This window comes from Ruditapes philippinarum, unplaced genomic scaffold (genome assembly GCF_026571515.1).
Source record: "Ruditapes philippinarum isolate M1 unplaced genomic scaffold, ASM2657151v2 ctg16395_1_1_1_1, whole genome shotgun sequence".
NCBI classification, from domain to species: Eukaryota; Metazoa; Mollusca; class Bivalvia; order Venerida; family Veneridae; genus Ruditapes; species Ruditapes philippinarum.
In genome coordinates, this window is record NW_026862169.1 from 1 (window position 1) to 19,476 (window position 19,476).

General features: G+C 30.1%; 1 protein-coding gene across 1 annotated transcript; it reads right to left on the reverse strand.

Moving 5' to 3' along the window:
- Positions 1 to 5,024: 5,024 nt before the first annotated feature.
- Positions 5,025 to 19,375, reverse strand: LOC132718171 (protein mono-ADP-ribosyltransferase PARP14-like; the record flags this gene model as incomplete). The annotated part of the gene is made up of 11 exons (XM_060701799.1): positions 5,025 to 5,651; positions 6,104 to 6,281; positions 10,379 to 10,527; positions 11,688 to 11,791; positions 12,580 to 12,741; positions 13,173 to 13,297; positions 14,303 to 14,491; positions 16,867 to 17,090; positions 18,149 to 18,325; positions 18,639 to 18,704; positions 19,226 to 19,375. Coding segments are annotated over 11 exons (1,811 nt in total), but the record flags the coding sequence as incomplete, so codon positions are not given.
- Between the last annotated feature and the right edge of the window lie 101 nt (positions 19,376 to 19,476).

The window sequence follows — 19,476 nt, forward strand, 5'->3', positions numbered from 1 at the left end:
TTTGTCTTTAATATTTACCTTTTATTGGAGTCTAAAACAGCTAATTAACATGGAAAAAATGCAAGGTATAAATCTGGTACAAAATATAAGAAAATGTATCATTTATTCATAGCATTCATTTCCAAGATAAATTTTAGAAAGCATAACATAAACAAAACTACGTACCACGTGTACAATATGTTAAATGTCTTTAAGAAGTAAATAGAAAATGTAGATTTTTTTCTGGTTAAAGGTTTAAGCAAACTTATGGTTTTACTTATTAACCTAATTAATAGCAAATTTAACATGAAAAATACAAATTAAATAAATCTGGTTAGAATATAAGAAAATGTGTAATGAAAATAATTTCCATTATAGATCAAAAGTTATTTCTTCATAAGTTTATAAGCTTTTTTAACACTTCTTCCCATGGGTGTCTATCATACATATATGTAAAATTGTTGTGTATCTGTTACTTAAAAGCACGGATATTGTACAAAATTAGATTTGTAAAAGTAATTTGGTGACAGACAACAAAAAAAAAACAACTAAATAACAAACAACGGGAGTGGCGATTTTGTTATGATGTTGAATAGGACTAATATATTCCGGTATCAAGTTTACATATAAATCAAATTTATACAAAACGCATATCTTTTATACCTGTTTTATTAAATATCAAATAACAAGAGGTTTTAAGATTGAGTCATTGCGTCTGAACATTTTTACCGACAGCGTTTCAGACAAAATGACACGTGGTTTGAATGGTTTTAAAATTTACTTAAAGTATTTAAAGTTTATGCTCAAATAATGACTGGGTAAACTTTTCTACTGGCATTTGAAAGAATTTAAATAATATAAGATGTGAATGCAATCTTGTTACGAAGGTATTTCCTTTCACTCTGTATTTTTAAAATATATATCAGTTATCAACTAGTATTAAAAGCTTGTATTGTCTATATATGAGCAGCGCCATGACAAAAAATCATAGTGCGTTTGCGACCAGCATAGATCCAGACCAGCCTGTGCATCCGCGCAGTCTGAACAGGATCCATGATGTTTGCTATCAGTTTCTCTTCTTGTAATAGGGTTTTTAAAAGCGAAAAATCAAGTATACTATTTTTGATTGTCATGTTGCAAATGACCAGTCTTGTAAGGCATGTACCGTCCGATTAGCTCAAAAGGAAGAACGTTGGACAGTAAATCGCGCGAACCGGGTTCGATTCCCGGACGGTACAGGTAACGATCTAAGGTCATTCGCAATTTTCAGTACAGAAGTTATTCGTTCCTTGCAAAAATGAAGGCAACTAGTACTGATAAACTGATTGCCTTCCAAGGGACGATGCGGTGGCTGAAATCTACTCTGGTAAATTCAGTCTTACTGCCGTGATTCCTACACCACTTAATAGGTATGTTAACATCTGTCTTTAAAGTAGAAAGTTTGACAAATGTAAGATTTTAATAAAATAAATATGAAACAACATTTGTTGGTCAAATAGCAGAAACAGCAAAACTTTAAGTTTGACTTCCATCTCCATTATTTATATTTCTTATTGAACAATTTAACCTTAAGAGAAGGTGAGCCAAAAATCATATTCTTGTTTTGATGGTAAATAAAGTGCTTGTAAGGGGAAAAAAGTTTATTAAAAGAAATGTCATTTCCGAACTAAGCAACCTCTCTAGCATACAAAACCATAATTTTAAACAAAAAGGAAAACAGAGACATATAAATAAAACGTTAAATATAGTGTTTGTAAGGGGAAGAAACAAGTTTAATCAAAGAAATGTTTTCAAAGTTAGCAACCACTTTAACTTACAATTATTATTATTTTAAATTATTATTATTTATACCATTATTTAAAAAAAAATAAAGGCATATAAATAAAACTTTTAAAGAGTCACATGAATGAATACACTTATTACACTTATTAACTTATTAATATTATATGATATAATTAAAACAGTTGTTTACAAAAGATATCTCATCTACATGTATATATTCTGTTCTACTTAAACTCTTAAACAAAATTGTCTCATAACGTCTTACATAACAATAAAGTCCCCATATAAAGTTATTACTTCAATCGATCTAGAATGAATTCATTTCATTTCGTGGGCATGACATTTTGGGAAAAACACAGTATCGTCGGTTCTTAATTTCGCGGATTAAAAAATAAGAAATTAAAATGCAAATATCTTTTAAAAAATAATCGTTTAAAAAACGACATCAAATTTAGTGTGAACTTAAAATCTTGGATAGTCCTATCCACGAAACCATGATAATCTGTGTCCCACTAACAATAATAACATTTTAGTAATCACCATGTTCTATTGATATTTGTCTATGAGATTGAACCTATCCCACTTAATCAACTTAACTCATCTTTATAAAATTATCAAACAAATAACATTCAACAGCATAAACAATAAGTTCATAATAACTACTTCATATGTTTAATAATAAAATGCATAAGTTCAAAAGGATCATACATATTTTCATAACTTGGCATTCATACTAAATATATAGCTAGTTCATACGTTATATAATAATATGCATAAGAAACATACACATTTTCGTAACTTAGCATTAATACTTATTAGTTCATATTATACATATTAATATACATAAGCTCATAGGAAACATACACATTTTCATAACTTAGTATTCATACTAACTAGTTAATACGTTACATATTAATATGCATAAGTTCATAAGGAACATACACCTGTTCATAACTTAACTACAGCTTATACAGTAAACACACAAAATACAACAATCGATTTTACATTTAAATATTTCTTCACAAATATTCTGCTCTAAATGTTTATAAGAAATTATTATAGTTTATAAGATATACAAATGCAATGTTATTTATATCAATCAAAAGCTTCCTTGTTAAAATTTATATATGCAAAATAATGTAAAATGGCACTCAGCTTCGACTATTCCGTTGGTGAATGCAATCGTTATTTAGTTAATATTGTCAAGTTTCAATAACTAAATTGTATGTTCATATACGAGATAAAGTAAGATGTGTTCTCAAACCAGTCGTTTTATTTGTTACATAGAAAGTTTTCAAATTCATTTTAAATGTGTGTTCAGCATAGGCATTAGCTAACTATCTGTATATTTTCTATATTCTTCTTTGAATTTATCTGAAAGTACTAATATCAACATAAAAATTTAAACACATATTACTCAAGCTATACTGGATAAATATAATTAATCATAATTAGTTTCAAAGATATAACTATTTTGAAATCAATATATAACTATCTTTACATTAATTAAAATCACTTTAATCATCATTATGTACAGAGCCTTTTATTTTAATTAAAAAGAGTTATTATATTGTCATAAAATGTTGCTCTCACCTTTTTTCAAAGAAAAACACAAAGGCATGCATCAAGTATTATTTTAAGACATTTCTTTTAAAACTAGGGGGTTAAATATTTTTAAAAGAAAAAAATATTTCAGCACACAATCGGGAATATTTCAGCACACAATCGGTCTATTCGTACAAATCAACATGAATTTTACATATTTGTTTCTTTTTCTACCATCGGGATATAAAATAACACTATAATGCCATTTACCTTACTGATATACGAAAAAAGTACATACGATGCAAATTTTCTTGTTACATATATCATTTAATAGATCAATAATCAACATTGTAAAATAGGTACAAAAAAAATTAAAAAAACAAGATCTTTGCTTGAAATGACTATCAACAATACTTGGGAAAATTGAGTTGTTATTATTTCTATATCTCTTTTACTGTTTGACTTTCATTTTCATTCTGTACAATACTTTCCTAATAAAAATGGAACAATTAATGAAAAGAAAAGCTATCATAAACCTTTTGAATATACAACAGGGAAATCTACAAATTAAAAAAGAAGTAAAATTTACGTTTGCGTCTTCTCATTTAATATCAATTTAAAACTATTTCTATTTGTATCTTTATCAATAACTAAAATCATTCACTATATATGTATCATTAGTATCTAATCAATTAAAATTAGCTTTTTCATCATTTAATGGATCTCACTATCTCTTTCCTTAAGTAATGTCATTACGGATTTTCACTTTGACTGCTCTTTCCTGCAAAACTATTTTGAACAAAATCTACAAATATACACACTTACTTATATATCAAGCATCATATTTTACATCAGTTTTAACATGTCAATATCTTATTCGTTATAAGCAATTCAAAATATGAAAATAAATTGTAGAAGTATTTTTTTTCAAAATTTTTTTGGCTCACATATGAATATAAGGACAATGGTGTTTATCGACAATGCAACTTCCTTATAAATAACGCTTTAATTGACTTCAGCGTATTATGTAAAGACTAATACACATCAAGATGCAAGTTATAATGAAATATAGTATTACTTTCAATTAATATAAATAATGCGTTGCTAATTTCTGTATTAAAGTCTTTACTATGATTATAACAAATATTAGAACAAGATGGTGCAAATAATAAAACATACATTAAGAACAGAAAAGTGAAAGATAAATATAAAGGAAACATGAGCTAACTCAATGACAACTGACTTATTTCAAGTTCACTGTGACTTTTACGATTATTTAATAAAGAGATATTTATCAAGCTCATTTTAAGCGGCACGTTTGTATATTGTAAATATTTTAAACCCCATGAGCGTACTTTCCAAGTATATATGATCCCATGGCCATGAGATCGCCGTGTACAATTAAGTCGTAATCCGACTCGTTGTCAAGATGAAGAAAATAAATGATGAAAATAATTTAATCTAACTTATCACGATATATAAAAAAAATTGATATGCAATGAAAATGTATCTTCAAATCAACTAGAGCGCAAACAAAAGCATTTAAATTTTCTATAGAGAAAAGGTTTCGCAATCTATAGAAAATAACGAATTCTTTTTCTCAGTTTTTGTGTTCAGTTATAATGTATCATTTCAATTTGAAAAAAACAACCATTTAAATTATTTCATTAAAAAGTAAAAAAAAAATATTGAAGAATTTGAAACAAAAATTGTAAATAGAGGTTAACATGCAACAAAATATTACTTTATAAAAACATGTCCATATGACAAACTAAAGCTAATCTTGACAAAAATGTAGTACATAAATGACTAATTTGAAAAGACTTCACATACAAAAGTCAATCATATATATTTTTGCATTATATTTAAACATTTTTATCAGTTTTTACTGTTCGTCATTTTATTCAAATCATGAACATTTGTTACTTAAAATAACAGTACCAATTTTGTCACTCGTATTACTTTTAAGAGATTTCTTGAAGTCTATTGTACCATTCACTGTTACTTTTCTGTATGAATTGTAAGACTTAAAACCATCACATAAAACTCAGCTATTCTTTATTTGAAGGACAATATGTATTCTGGGTATGCTTGGGTATCGTTAAAAACAACAAACATTTTGATGTTATTAGGGTCATTAATAACAGAATCGTACAGGCTGTGTGGTCCACCGGAAGGTTTTTCTGGAGGTTGTCGCAGTCCGTGTGACCCTTTGGTGTATTCACCAGTGAGTACTCGACAATAATACATTCTCTTCACACCATTTGGGTCTGGTACAGAGTAAGTATTATCACATGAGTAATCAGCTTCAACGGCAAAATAGACACCTTTGCCAAAGGCAACAGCTGAAAAAATTATCAGGTTTGTACATATGGTATATCAAGTAAACTGAACAGCAAGGTAAAGTAATTTTAAAGTGTCTCATTTAAACGATAAGTATCAGTTCTAAATCGATATACTCGTACTTTTATCATTCCACAAGTGAAATAGAACCAAGAAAAGCATTTTAAACACATTTGTACAATCTTTCATCAGACATATTCATTGTATTGAATATAGGAAATGAAGTAGAAACAATAAATTTAATTGAATGGCACGTTTCATAACGTGACCGATTAAAAAAAAATAAAGCAGTGCATAAAAATACAAGACGTGTATTGAGCATGAGTATTGAACATGACTGTAGTATTTAACATATGATACATTTGAGATACGAAATATCTCTGTTAATTTAAAGGTCCTTACTTAATTTAATCTATATTGCAGTAAAAATCAATAGTTTTTTATATTCTTTTACCATTTTGTGCACAAAAACTCCTATTGAATCCATGGGCATATATGCTGTCAACTGCGTCAACTCTTGTACCATGCCATAACATTCTTTCATTTTGCGTTCCTGGTTTATTTTTTTCTTCTAATTGTTTTAGTTTGCTTTGGTATTGTTCCCAAAGCGTTTTATTTTGCACTCTCTGGATCTAAGTGTAATGTAACATGGGTGTTAATTTTGCCAATACACAACTATAATGTTCGAAAATGTTATTTAATTTATGTATCTCATCAATGTACGATTATTCATTAAGAAATGATTAAATCCCTTCTAAACTGCCCTTTCATGTCCTTATTTATAGTATAAGGACTATATTTGACTATATTAAAGTGTCTCTAGTATGTTATCATTTTCTAAAACAGGAAGTTTCTTTAAAAAAAGATACTCGGCCGAAGTAAAACTGGTTAACATATAAAATTATGCTATGCTATTTTTAAGGTTTTCAATACAGAAAGAAATGTTTGCAATGCTTGTACAACAATGACATAATGATAATTTCTTGTAAGAAAATACCCATTTTGTAAACATTGAAAATAAATCATAGCATATTGATATTGATGAGTTTCAAAGAAGGACTACTTCTAATTAAGTGTACCTTTTACTTGTTTTACGTTTGACTATAAATTTTGTTATCACTTACAAATTAACCTAAAAATAAAAAAACTATATATTCTTATTCCTTTACATTATATTTTAGAACTATCCTTAACATTTTATTTTAAAGTGACAAAACTATCTCTTACATTTTATTTTAGAGCTATCCTTAAAATGGTAAGAACTATCATTTATATCTTACTTTAGAAAGGTAAGAACTCTACTTTACAATTTATTGCAGAATGACCAATGAGATTCACCCATTTCAGTTTGTAATTTAAAATGACCAATGAAAATTCTTCTTATATTCAGTCCTTTCCTGTTAATTTTACAGGAAGTCAAACTGATAACAGACGGACTCTGTCCGAAAAAGAACTTTACAGCTTCAACTTTTAAAAACATATCTGATCATCTAAATTTACCGGAAACTTTCGCAAGTCATCTTGTCAAAACCTTACTATAAGTTAGAGGTGGGAACTATTTATAAGATTAAAAAAGACATTAATTATGACCAGTGAAAAGAAAATCAACATTTCACAGATTTAATAGATTTTTAATGTTAAAATCCAGTTTTAAAGAGTGACATGGAAAAGACATTACTATAAGTGTCACTTTAAGTATGACCTTTAATCTGCTTCACTAATGAGTCATTTCCTGGAAATGACCAGTCTTCCTATTAAGAATAAAAATAGCGTGTAATTGAGCAGACAGCGCTGTGGATAGCGGTTGTTTAGAGAGACAGACGGACGGAACAGATATACGGGCAAGCGTCATGACAGACAAGTGCCATGACAATTCAGTCACTTTTGAGATTATGAAAATAGGTCTCGTATATCTGATTTGGGTATCTTATGTCATAGGCATCTGTGTTTATTTCTTGAATATACAAATGTGGCGTGCTGATTCGCTATATAAAATCGATAAAAAGCAGTTTATTCTTGTCATAATACTTAAACAGCCTTCTTTTTATGAATTTAGAAAGGCACTGTACATCGTTTATCCCTACTATTGGTATATGCAATTAATTGGTTTAAAATTGGTCATCTCTTAAGAAATACGTTTGGGAAAGTCAAATACAATCTCTACCATAACAACATATGGACACCATTTCTATAGTATTATCCACCAAACATGACACATTTTTTGCCTGAAATGAGTCCATAGTATACGGATACCCACGATATTTGACATGATTTTTGTGCGTAACATAACGCTCTGATGAAGGTGAACACATCTGCCAAATGTTTAAGCAATCCGTTTGGAAATGAAAAGAGCAAAGAAGACACCACATACGATTTATCCTTTAACCTTATAGCATTTAAATGACTTTAAAGATGCACGTGTTGGGTTATGTATGCCACACATCCAGACACGGTATAAAGTAACAAATATCTATTTGAAATCAAATCAAGTGCTTGCCTGGTTGATTGGAACTATTTTTATGTTAATTTTAAGAGACAAACGAAGACAATGAGCACTCTATCCATCTTTAAACTATATTTTTAAATTTTACTTGAAGATGTTTTCATACCGGATATTTAAACTCTAGCTCTTGGTGTTATGAGATGGTACTATTTAAGGTGACAACAGACACTTTTCGTGGTACTCACATAAATGTCATTTAAACCAAGTTATTTTAGTAATAATTGTTATTTATTTAATCTTTGTGCATTAAATGTCGTTGATCATCATAAAAAAAACATATTTGAAAAAATGCCTTTGTAAATAATTGATTTTGAATAAAAATCCTAAAATTTTAAATCGTCATATCAAAGTCATTTTTTATTTTTTTGTCATCAAACTTTTGGAAAATAACCATACTTATATTATCTGGGGAACCGTGTCTCAAATTTTTTCTATCTTTTCTCAAAAAAATATTACGTAACGTCAAACATTTTATGCGACTTTTTTCACCATACATATTACGTAATTAAAGATAATTAAGTCGCTGATTGAGCAAACAAAAATCCCTGACACGGTTCCAACCGTGAATGAATTTCCTTTCATGTGCTTTAAACCGCATGTTAATCGCTTGATTATTAAAAAAGTAATGCCGATTCAAAGTTAGTCCGACCCGCGTCAAACGAAGTGTCATAAATCGGCTGTTCTCTCTCGGACCCCTACGTTTCACGCTAAATAATTGCATAATACACAAATATCGCACCAGAGGGTCACAAGTTGCGGTAACATACTCTAACAACATTTTATGACCCAGTGACATCTGACCAATTAAAAAGCTGCTGATTAATATCAGTTTATAGCCGAAATTTCTTCAATTCTTAACGTGATTTACTGTCCGTCTGGTATCTGTCGCACATGTCACGTGACTATCGGTAAAATTTGAGGCACTCAGTGGGGGGAAATGGAACGCATTTGCGCACCGCTAGCGGGGTATTTAATTGTTTCCTTTTTGAAGTTTATTTTTATTATCATCAGCATTATTATTGTATTATACCAGTGTCACTCTGCCTGTGTATTCGTGTATGAAATTCCGTTAAAATATAAAATAAAATAACAAAAAACTGAGCTTCTGACAGTCTTTTAAAGTCCATGGTAGATCGATGTACAAATAAGAACGGGATATTATATATTTTTTCCACCAAATTAATAATGCTTCACATATTTTAATAGAAATAAAAGGTATTACTCGATCATTATGATCTGGCCTTCTTGATTCTATTATCATGAATATCATCTATGCACGGCATAGAGATCCAGTTTCTACCGGGATAGACAATAAATTTCATACTTTGTCCCAGATTTATTAGTACTGTGTCCGATTTACTGGCGTCCAATTTATTTTCACTGAGAATATATTTTAATATCTTGTTTTTTATTCATAGAGAAATAATCATCCTTAGACAATCTAAAATGGTTTAGAAATTTGTCAGGGACACCTTACCACAAGTCATATAGGCGTTCACATAAAAAATGTTGTCTGTTTTTGTTGTTGTTTTACTTGACATTGTTAGAAAACGAGGTTGAATGTAAAGTAAGCCCTTGAATCCGTACAAAAGTCTATCAACTCAATGTAATATCTATCAGATGAACGGGACAGACATATTATTTTCACACATTATGGATATTTTAGCAACTACATTTTCAATCAACCCCGTGGTCGTGCGATTTGCCGCTATGCTTAATTATTTATGTTTCATACATTATGTTACGTACATTGGCCGACAATTTCTTAATTTATAAAAAAGGCTAAATGTTGAGATGTTCATAAAAATGAACGGTAGTTGTACGATACATGTATTACGAGAAGTATGGACCAGTATGGACCTGTAATTCACGGATATATGGAACTACCGATTTCCCTTATTGATGCCTCAACAGGGGGCGGAGCGTTATCGATAATCGACAGGTTACGCGAATTTCAGATACAAATAGTATAGGTACCGTTTTAAAACGTTTAAAAACACATTTTTTGGACTAACTGCTTCCAAAATTAAATCACGAATGTGTTCAGAAAAGGTTGATAAATCTACTTAGCAAAAAATCTCATTTTAGGTATTTTCAGTGATAATTGACTCCGTTGTCACCTTAAATGCTAAAGGAAAATACTTACATATTACTTAAATAAATAAAGAAAGTATGTGATATGATTAGGCCTTCAAAACTGTTTGACTTATTGTTTCAACAAATTACCTTTTTAACGTTGAAATTGTATTGATAGACAGAGTTTAGAAATATCTGTTCCATATCTTTGTACTCTTGTTCATCTTGTTTAAGATCAACCACGCTAAGATTCCCTCCTTGTAAATCACCCCACCTAGGTGGAATATCAGTTGCACCTCCTGAAATCGTAAGAAACATGATAATTGCTTGAGATATTATCTTATTGTCTATAAGTTTAAGTCTACTTCAACAAAATTTCTTCTTCCTTTAAAGATATGTTAGGCTTAAACTTGATATTTGAAAGAACTTATAAGTACTATACAGTGTATAATATACAATAAAGATCTTTCGAGTACACACAGAGAAGATATGTTGCGATTTAAAACCTACACACTGTAGGTTGAAACTGTATGAATACAAAAATATCATATAACTTGCAGATTTTAGTTGTTTTTCTTTCTTTACAAAATGGCCAGATAAACTTGACCAGATATAGTGAATGCAGCTTCCCAAATATAGTTTGTGCATTCTTTTATTCAAATTAGACATATTCAGAAAGAATTTCCTAGTAGATTTCAATAAATCTCTGCAATAAAAGTATTTCAAAGATGTAGATTCAATACTGAATTCATTCAACGAGTTCAAGAAATTAAGGAACCTTGCGAATGTTACATTCTATTTATCACATTTCCAAAATAAAGAAATAAAGGCTGTTTAAAGTGCAAAAGAGTCAATTTTCTTCGAAGGCAGAATGCGACCCTTTGCAAACTTTTGAGTAGCCTCTTGAAAATTGGCATGCAGAAAGTTGACCATATTTCTCATTATGTTTTGTTGATTTTATTCCAATAGTTTCAGCCAATTTTTGTACACAAGACGTCAAAGTTGACCATCAAAGCCCGTTTTTGAACATGATGTCGTTGCGTATCCTTGTCAACTGTCACTGGTATCACAACGCCAAAGGCGGACAAAATATCTTAAATTCTACAGCATTCGTCGGAAATTCTACCTTAACGCGTCTTTACACAATGTTTGTGTAACGCAAATTACGTCACGTTAAAATATTTGCACGAACGGCGATGCAAAAGCATTTTATGGAGTCGTAAAATCGGCACGGGTCTGTGATTAATTTTATTCAATAACTTCAAAGCTATTTTTATCTGATTTCTCTTGCAAAATGTAAAACGACTTCGTATGCATTTTTGCTTATTAAAAAAAAAGATTTTGACAGTAAATTTGAACAATGCCTTTAATTCATTCACATCTTATAGTCACTGTTCTATGGTTAATTCCTTTTGTGAGAAAATCGCATACAATAATTTTATGTTAACTCCACTCATACCCTTAACAACATTTCTCCTGAGCACCTTTAACACGTTTGACTTGTCATCTTCGGGATATTCTTCCATTCTTTCAAAGTCAATTATGTATTTCTTTCCATCATAGCTATAGAGACAAACATAATGTTATTAAATAATTGAAACAGTAATGAGGTGGTACTTATAAAAATCCTTCTAGAAAAATTAACATATATATTCGATCAAATGTATTGCTTACAATGGCATAGTGAAAAATAAATAGACTTACATGTATAAAAATGAAATATAAATTGAATTTGTAAAACATTACTTATGTCCTAAATCGCTTCAACAGTTTGTGTAAATCAAAGCATTGTTCGTTTTTCTGTGAAAATATTCATTATGTGTATTAAAAATAGTAATATTGGAATCATATATGTATCTTTTTTATTTCTTTTTAGATGTCAAGGAAATGTCGGCAAAACTTTAACAAACGGGGATTGTTTTGAAATAAACACGTAAACACGCTATCATAATTAAAACTTCCCCGGTATATGATTTATTACAGTCGACATGCTTATCATTGAAAAGAAGGAAAACAATAACGACATATTTACCACTAGTGAATTCTACAAAAACGAGTATACTTGACTGACTTTTATGACAAGAATCACCAGCGGCCTAACTCATTTCTTTTAAGAGATAGCAATTTACCGTATTGAATTTTTACTCGAACATTTTTTAATTTGGTTTTGTAAAAGAGAAATAGTATAGATTTAAAATCAAACGAACTAAAGAAATAAATGATTTATGTAATGCAATGAAAATAACAATCATGAACTTCAAAAATGGATAAATATATGAAAATAATTTTCTAACATATGTGTCAAAATTGACATTCTAATATGCAACAACTTAGTGAAAGAAACTATTTACCTGTATCCCATCTGTCTATCATTTTGTTTGTATGCAGTTTCTATCTTTAAGTTGAGATCTCTGTCATACTCAAGAACCTCGTCCCCATCGTATGTTACTTCAATGAAATACCATTGGGCAATGTTGGACATGTAGTCTATTTGAATTGCATTCTTGATGAAACTTTAAAAAATGCCAGAGAAATTGTATTTAATATCAAAAACTACTCTCCACAATCATCAAAAATGAGGTAAATTGTCATAATGAAATGCAAAATTTATATTTACGTTAAACATGTAACTGATGATGAGAATAAGTAAGCAATAGATTTGACAGTCTGTCAGTCAATAGTATGTTCTGGAAGTTCATTTAATTTTGCATTATTGCATTATCAGGTATCAAATCAAATGCATGTTCTTTGCATTTGCTTTATGTGTGTGTTTATTTGCTTTATCATACAAGTATAATTCACCAACAAAACAAAAGTGGAAAGAAAACACGGATCAGCTGTATATCTGGTTATAAACAATATACTTCAGATATTTGGCAGAATTAATTCATATTATTATTATTATTATAGACTTGCGGCTGTTTGTTACTCATATCAAAAATACCTCTGAATTTTATCATATGCCTCGAAAAAATTGTCTTTCATTCCGCAAATCTTTATCATACATTTTTGTTTGTCTATTTTAATTTCACTGTTATGTTGAAGTGCGATTGATCTAATTTCCCCAACCTGCAATGAAAATTAAAATCATTGGTGTTAATTGTTACACTTTATAGTTTAAATGAAAGCCTTAAACTTTCAAAAACTAACACCAAATGGACTCATAATAAGACCATCATAAAACTCGGTTCGATTTTGAGTAGCATCTACCCTCAATGGAATTTTAAAGGTACAAAAGTCTATAACATAAAATTTGAATTTCTTACATGGATTAGCTGGCGTACTTTAAATAGATAAATATGCAAAAGACTATTCGGAAATGCAGTCATAAATAAATAGAAAATCGAATTTTTGTTATTTTTATTCAGTTTTGAGTGAAAAGCGTTGCAACGCTTTACAATGCCTGGTCATTTTTCACAATAAGAATAATTATTCTAGACAAACGGACTGAGCAAAAATTTTTGTAATTTTGGTCTAGACCTACATCAAATGGAAGATTAAATTGGAAAAATCATTTCTAGTCTTGTCATGTCAAAAAACTCCGAGAGAAACTTTTGTGAGTGTATTACGATTTTTGCATAGGACTATTGTGTCAATAAAATACAGCCGAACATGGGTACCATTATTAATTTACGGTGGGGAAATAATATTTTAAGACAATCATTATAATATCATTGTAACGTTAAACGAAGAATAATGTTTCAAACCAAAAGATGTCCATTTGTTAAATTTGCAGAATAAACCAGTCCGATAAAATGTCATATACATTTATTTACTTCCCGACATTAAGTACACTTTGGGCAAAGATTATTTCACTATTTTGGGTGAATTTTATTCAGTTTATGACAAATTCAGTATTACTGCAGGGAGGACGAGTGGTCATCCACATACCCGAGTTACCGATTTTCTTACAATTAGTCATTAAATCAATTTTATTCTTTAAAATTTACATATGCTTCAGTCCATTTGCCGGTAGTATCCGTTTTTATACCATTTTTACTTTATCGGAAAAGATAAAAGGAATAATGTGATAATGTTTTTTAGATATATGTAATATATAATACATTCAAATACCTGATTCGTATCAAGTTGCTGTATAATGTAATCAGTGAATATCTTTGACTCCATTTCTTTTTCAAGAAATGAATCTAGTTTCCTTATCGCTTTGTCCATTTCATCTTCGCCGAATGAATAGATGCAAAATGTAACTTTGTTGACATCAGAATCTTTTTGACTTTCATCAGAGTTTTCCGAATTGTTCACCTATAATGTAGTGTTGTTGTACATGATAAGCATCTGTGTAATCTGGCCTGTGTCACCAGATAGTTAAAACTTACGGAAAAGGGATAATCCATTCAATCGATTAAAACATTAAATAAGCCGCCCCATGTGAAAATCAACATAGTGCAAACATTTTCATAGTTTACAAGTGTGTGAAAATACGATAAATCTCAGTGACTATGTTACCGGTTTCATTGCTGTCCAGTAATTTAAAGTTTATAAAAGTGAAAGAAGAAATAAATTTGTGTAAGGATATGGGTGTAAATATTTGTCAATTTTTTTTTTATTTATTTATTTATTTTATTTTTTTTGCATGACTTCTACTGCAAGATTATATGTAAAGTAATCATAACATATAGTTACATCGCAGGTGTAACATAGCATTTGAATTACATCTACCTCAAAATACCTGTATGAAATGTACAAAAGGAATAATGTAGTATGAAAATGCGCGAACATTGAAGATTTATACTACCACGAGAATTGTATTTACGACAAACTTAATATGCATGGTATTATGCTCTCCTCTGATCTTTGTAAAGGTTTTTAAAGGTAAAGTTTTCAGTAATAATTTTTGGGTGGCATGTAGCGCTCTACATAGATCAGATATATGACAGGATGTATCTTAGGAAGCGAGCCCGGGTATTGGCAGACTTTAAAGCGTCTTATGGTATCTTTCTTCAGCTTAATTGCTAAAACCGTATATTCATTTATCTCGTTTTCATGTTTTGTTATGCTACATTGTACAGTGTACACTATAATATACCTGTAGACAGATTACACTACGATATTTCCATGACAACGGAAGTGGTATTTCGCGAACGATTTCAGCGACAACAGCAACGTCGCTATTAGTTAGGGCAAAAAATATTTGGAAAATAATACAATTTTATTATAAGTCAACAATTTTATCAGCATGCTGATTTTATCCATGACAAAATCGGAAATTTAAAGAGCAAAATGAGCGATGCAGAAGAGAAGTGTATTAAAATTTATGTAAACGCTTGAAGATTGCCTTATAAATTTCGTATAAAAGCATTTATTCAAAATGAGGTTAATTATGCGTGTTAATGCAGTAACCTTTTTTCTTTCTTCATATTTGTGCTCACATTTTGCTGTTTATTGTGTTTTATCTGCACGTATCATATGCGCAAATACTAAAAAGGAAATGTATATTGTTTACGCGTGTAATTCGTAATGACGTTGCTGACGTAATACTATTACGTTACGGTAAAATATATAATTTAGATTGCTTGTATTTGCTCTCATGGAGTTAACTACAACAGACTGTACTCAAACTGCGTCTCGTAAGATCGTAACCTTTTAATCATTTATGACTTTCATAAGAGAGGGTCATGATGGTAGCCTGTGTTTAATGCACACATGCACAAGATATCTTAATTTAACCACTGTTATTGATAGGCAAATAACCCTATTAAAAACGGGTTAACATACATGTATATAAGAAAGTGGTATGATTTTCATGTTATTTATAATTGAAGCATACAAACAGCAATGCTATTTATTAGACTATGTAATGATTTTAACAATCTTGTATAAGGTAATTTCTGATGATTTGTAAATTAAATGTTGTTTAAAGGTTATTTCATACTTTAAGACGTACTGCTATCTTGTTGAACAGATTGTATCACGTAAAACGTCAATTTGCAATTTATATGTTGTTGTTTCTTTTTTATTATTGTTGTTGTTGTTGTTGTTGTTCGGGTTTTTTGTTGTTTTTTTTTAAATCTGAACTGTTTTTCACACATTGTCAGATAAGTGCGTCCTTTTTCACAATCTAAAGGAAAATAACGCTAAAATTGCACAATTACAAGAAAAAAGTATTTGTATTTCACAAATCAAAGAGACTAGATCCCTTCAACGGAACCATTTGTGCACTTTTGTAAAGGACTACCTTGATTATTTCTATTTACTTTCATCAAAAACTACCAAAAAATTCAGAGGGAGAAATCGCTGTTATGTTGTTTTTTTTTAGTTTGTTTATGTCTAGTTTCATAATTATTTGTGTAGGAAGACATATTGTTTAAGTAAAAAAATGAAATGACGAACGACGGGACAACTGACGACGTACGCCAGACATGGGGGTATCACAATAGTTAACCTTGAGGTTGTTGTGCTTAGGTAAGCTAAGATGATAGCTCGGATCAATAATATAAGCACAATAATGGATAAAATTAAAACAAGGTATATATACGGCAATTGACAAGTCGTTTCTAACTGTATATTATGATCTAAATATAGAAAAGACAGGTAAATTTGAAGCGTGAATTGTAAAATGTTTATGCATTCGCAAAATATTTATACTAATGTGTCTAAATGTTTGCATCTCTGTGTACCTTGTTTTTTAAATGTGTCAACATCCGAGATACCACATTTTGTTTGGTTTTCGTTTCACTTTCTGCGTCAAGTGTGGTATAAAATGGATTAAACATTTCTCTTTGAAAAACCACAAACCGCACATCCCTTAAATGTTTCGGGTTCTTACTTGAAAACGTTTTGACAGCCCTTGTCATTCCTTTAGCACATTTTGGTATATTTGGCACACCCCATATAAGTCCACCTGTAAAGAAATGGGTTTTAAGTAAGAGTTCAGTTACTTCTCTTCTTCAAATAATATATTCTAGACAAGCTTAAAATTTCCGCTGTTTACCATAATTATTTGCATTATTTCCAGTTTCAAGTAACATATTTCGTCACTTTTGGTGCAATAATCGGCATCTTCTGACAATCATATTCACATTAGGCAAACAAAGTTGTAAAACAAAACAAAAACTGGAAAAGTGTGATTCCTTGGAACAAATGAAATAAACAATATTACTTTTTAAAAATGCAGACTTAAGAAATAGCCACATAAAGTATAATCATGACATTTTTTAGTTAACTCAAAACAATCTATACACAAAGATTCGCTTGTAGAAAGTTATATATCAGAGATGTTATATTTCTGATTTTTGAAGATCGTTCAGTACGACATTTTTGTTGTGTTCTTGGTACTTTTAGTGTTTTATCGGCATTTTTCTAGATGGGTGGTTCCAATATTCCTACTTGAATAATTTTTATGTTGCCTGCTTTTTAAATTTGGCTATGGACGTTTTATCTTTGATATTTAGGCTTCATAACCTCTGATTCCCTTTCAAAATTCCATTTCATCTAGTTTCGACCTTTGTTTTCTCGTTTGGGGCGTCCGTGGCCGAGTGGTTAAGGTCGTTGACTTCAAACCACTTGCCCCTCACCGCTGTGGGTTTGAATCCCGACAGTAGCTTTGGATTCTTTCATGTGAGGAAGCTATCCAGCTAGCTGACGGATCGTCGGTGGTTCTACTCAGGTGCCCGTTCGTGTCTGAAATGCACGGAAGGGCACATGAGGTCTTCCTCCACCAGTAAAGCTGGAACGTCGCGATATGACCTATACTGTGTCGATGTGATGTAAAACCCAAAACAAAACAAAAATAAATAAAATTGTTTCCTCGTTTAGGGCAAAGGCTTTTTTTACGTAGTTTTGAACATTCTTTAAAGATTCCTATTTTCTCTATTTAAGCAAGATGTTGGATAATTACAAAATGTGTTTTAAAAAGTCTTTATGAATACTTTATATCTAATATTTCCAAAAATAACTTACCTGTGCCAAGAGCTGGAAATGCGATGCTTATCATGTTTTGTTTTTCTGCTTCGTTTAAACAATTGAATACATCATTTTGTAATCCATTTCTTGCATTCAAAGCAATGTGCAAAATTGTCTTACTAGGTAGATTTGGAGCACTAGTTATTACTAAATGCTCACTGTTCATCATACTCTCTGAAATTAGCATATATATTAACGTATGAAATACACTTTGACTGAATGACCAATAATTAGATGTGAATCATAAATATGTTTGATGCAATACAAATGTATTTCACTGTATTAATTTCTTTCCATCGATTACTCTTACGTTACCTGAATGTTATACTATAAATGAATATTTTATATGAACACAAAATAATTAACATGATAACATTTAGTTCTCTTGGTAATCATAGATACTACAACAAATAGCTATAGTTTAACGTCTCTCTACTATATAAAAACGGAAAGGCTAACACAATTGCTAAATATTCATTTTTTTTACTTTTCTGATCAATTTCTTTTTGCAGGCTTTGACCCCTCTTTTGCAAAATAGCTTTGGATACAGCACCTACAAAAATAAAGTGTATTTTAATTGAGTCTGACAAATAACTGTGCAATCCATGTGAGAAGTTTGTCATGGAAATAGTTAAATCACCAGATAAAGTTACTACAAAATTGAATTCTTTATAATTATTTTATGTTGACAATGTAAAAATAGCATGAGTAATATAATTGAGATATGTGATTTAGATAAGTGCTTATAGAGATATATTTGGTTCAGTTTTAAAACCTTTAAAACCATCAGACAATTTTGATCTCAAAAGCGATCCGATCTTTTAATGCATTACTAGGCTGTAAATGTTTCATTTTTTCTTTAGGAAAAAATAAACATCACGATAAATAACTGTTTCGATAAAAGATTTGTAAACATGTGTAAATCATTCATTGGCACTGTTTCACGTTGACACAGATAACCATTTAACTTGCATTACGAGACTTTATTCAATTAAATTATAAATAAGATTAAATATAAATTTAATTAAGATATAATTCACTTGAAAGCGAATAGATTAAATAACACTGTCATACCAATTGACATGTCCAGGTCTTCGTTTGTACTATTTACTATGCAGTGTGTTCCCTCTGCGAGCAGATCTCCAAATTTAACAGTAACTTGGACATTTCCAAACATACGAGTTATGGTGTAACTGTCTTCCAAAGGAGTGTCACCACTCAAGTCTGTAACATAAATATACATATTTATATGCTTTATAATTGTTTTCACCATCACATGGGGGCTTAAAAATTCAAAAAATTATGGCCCAAAAACAAAAAAATAA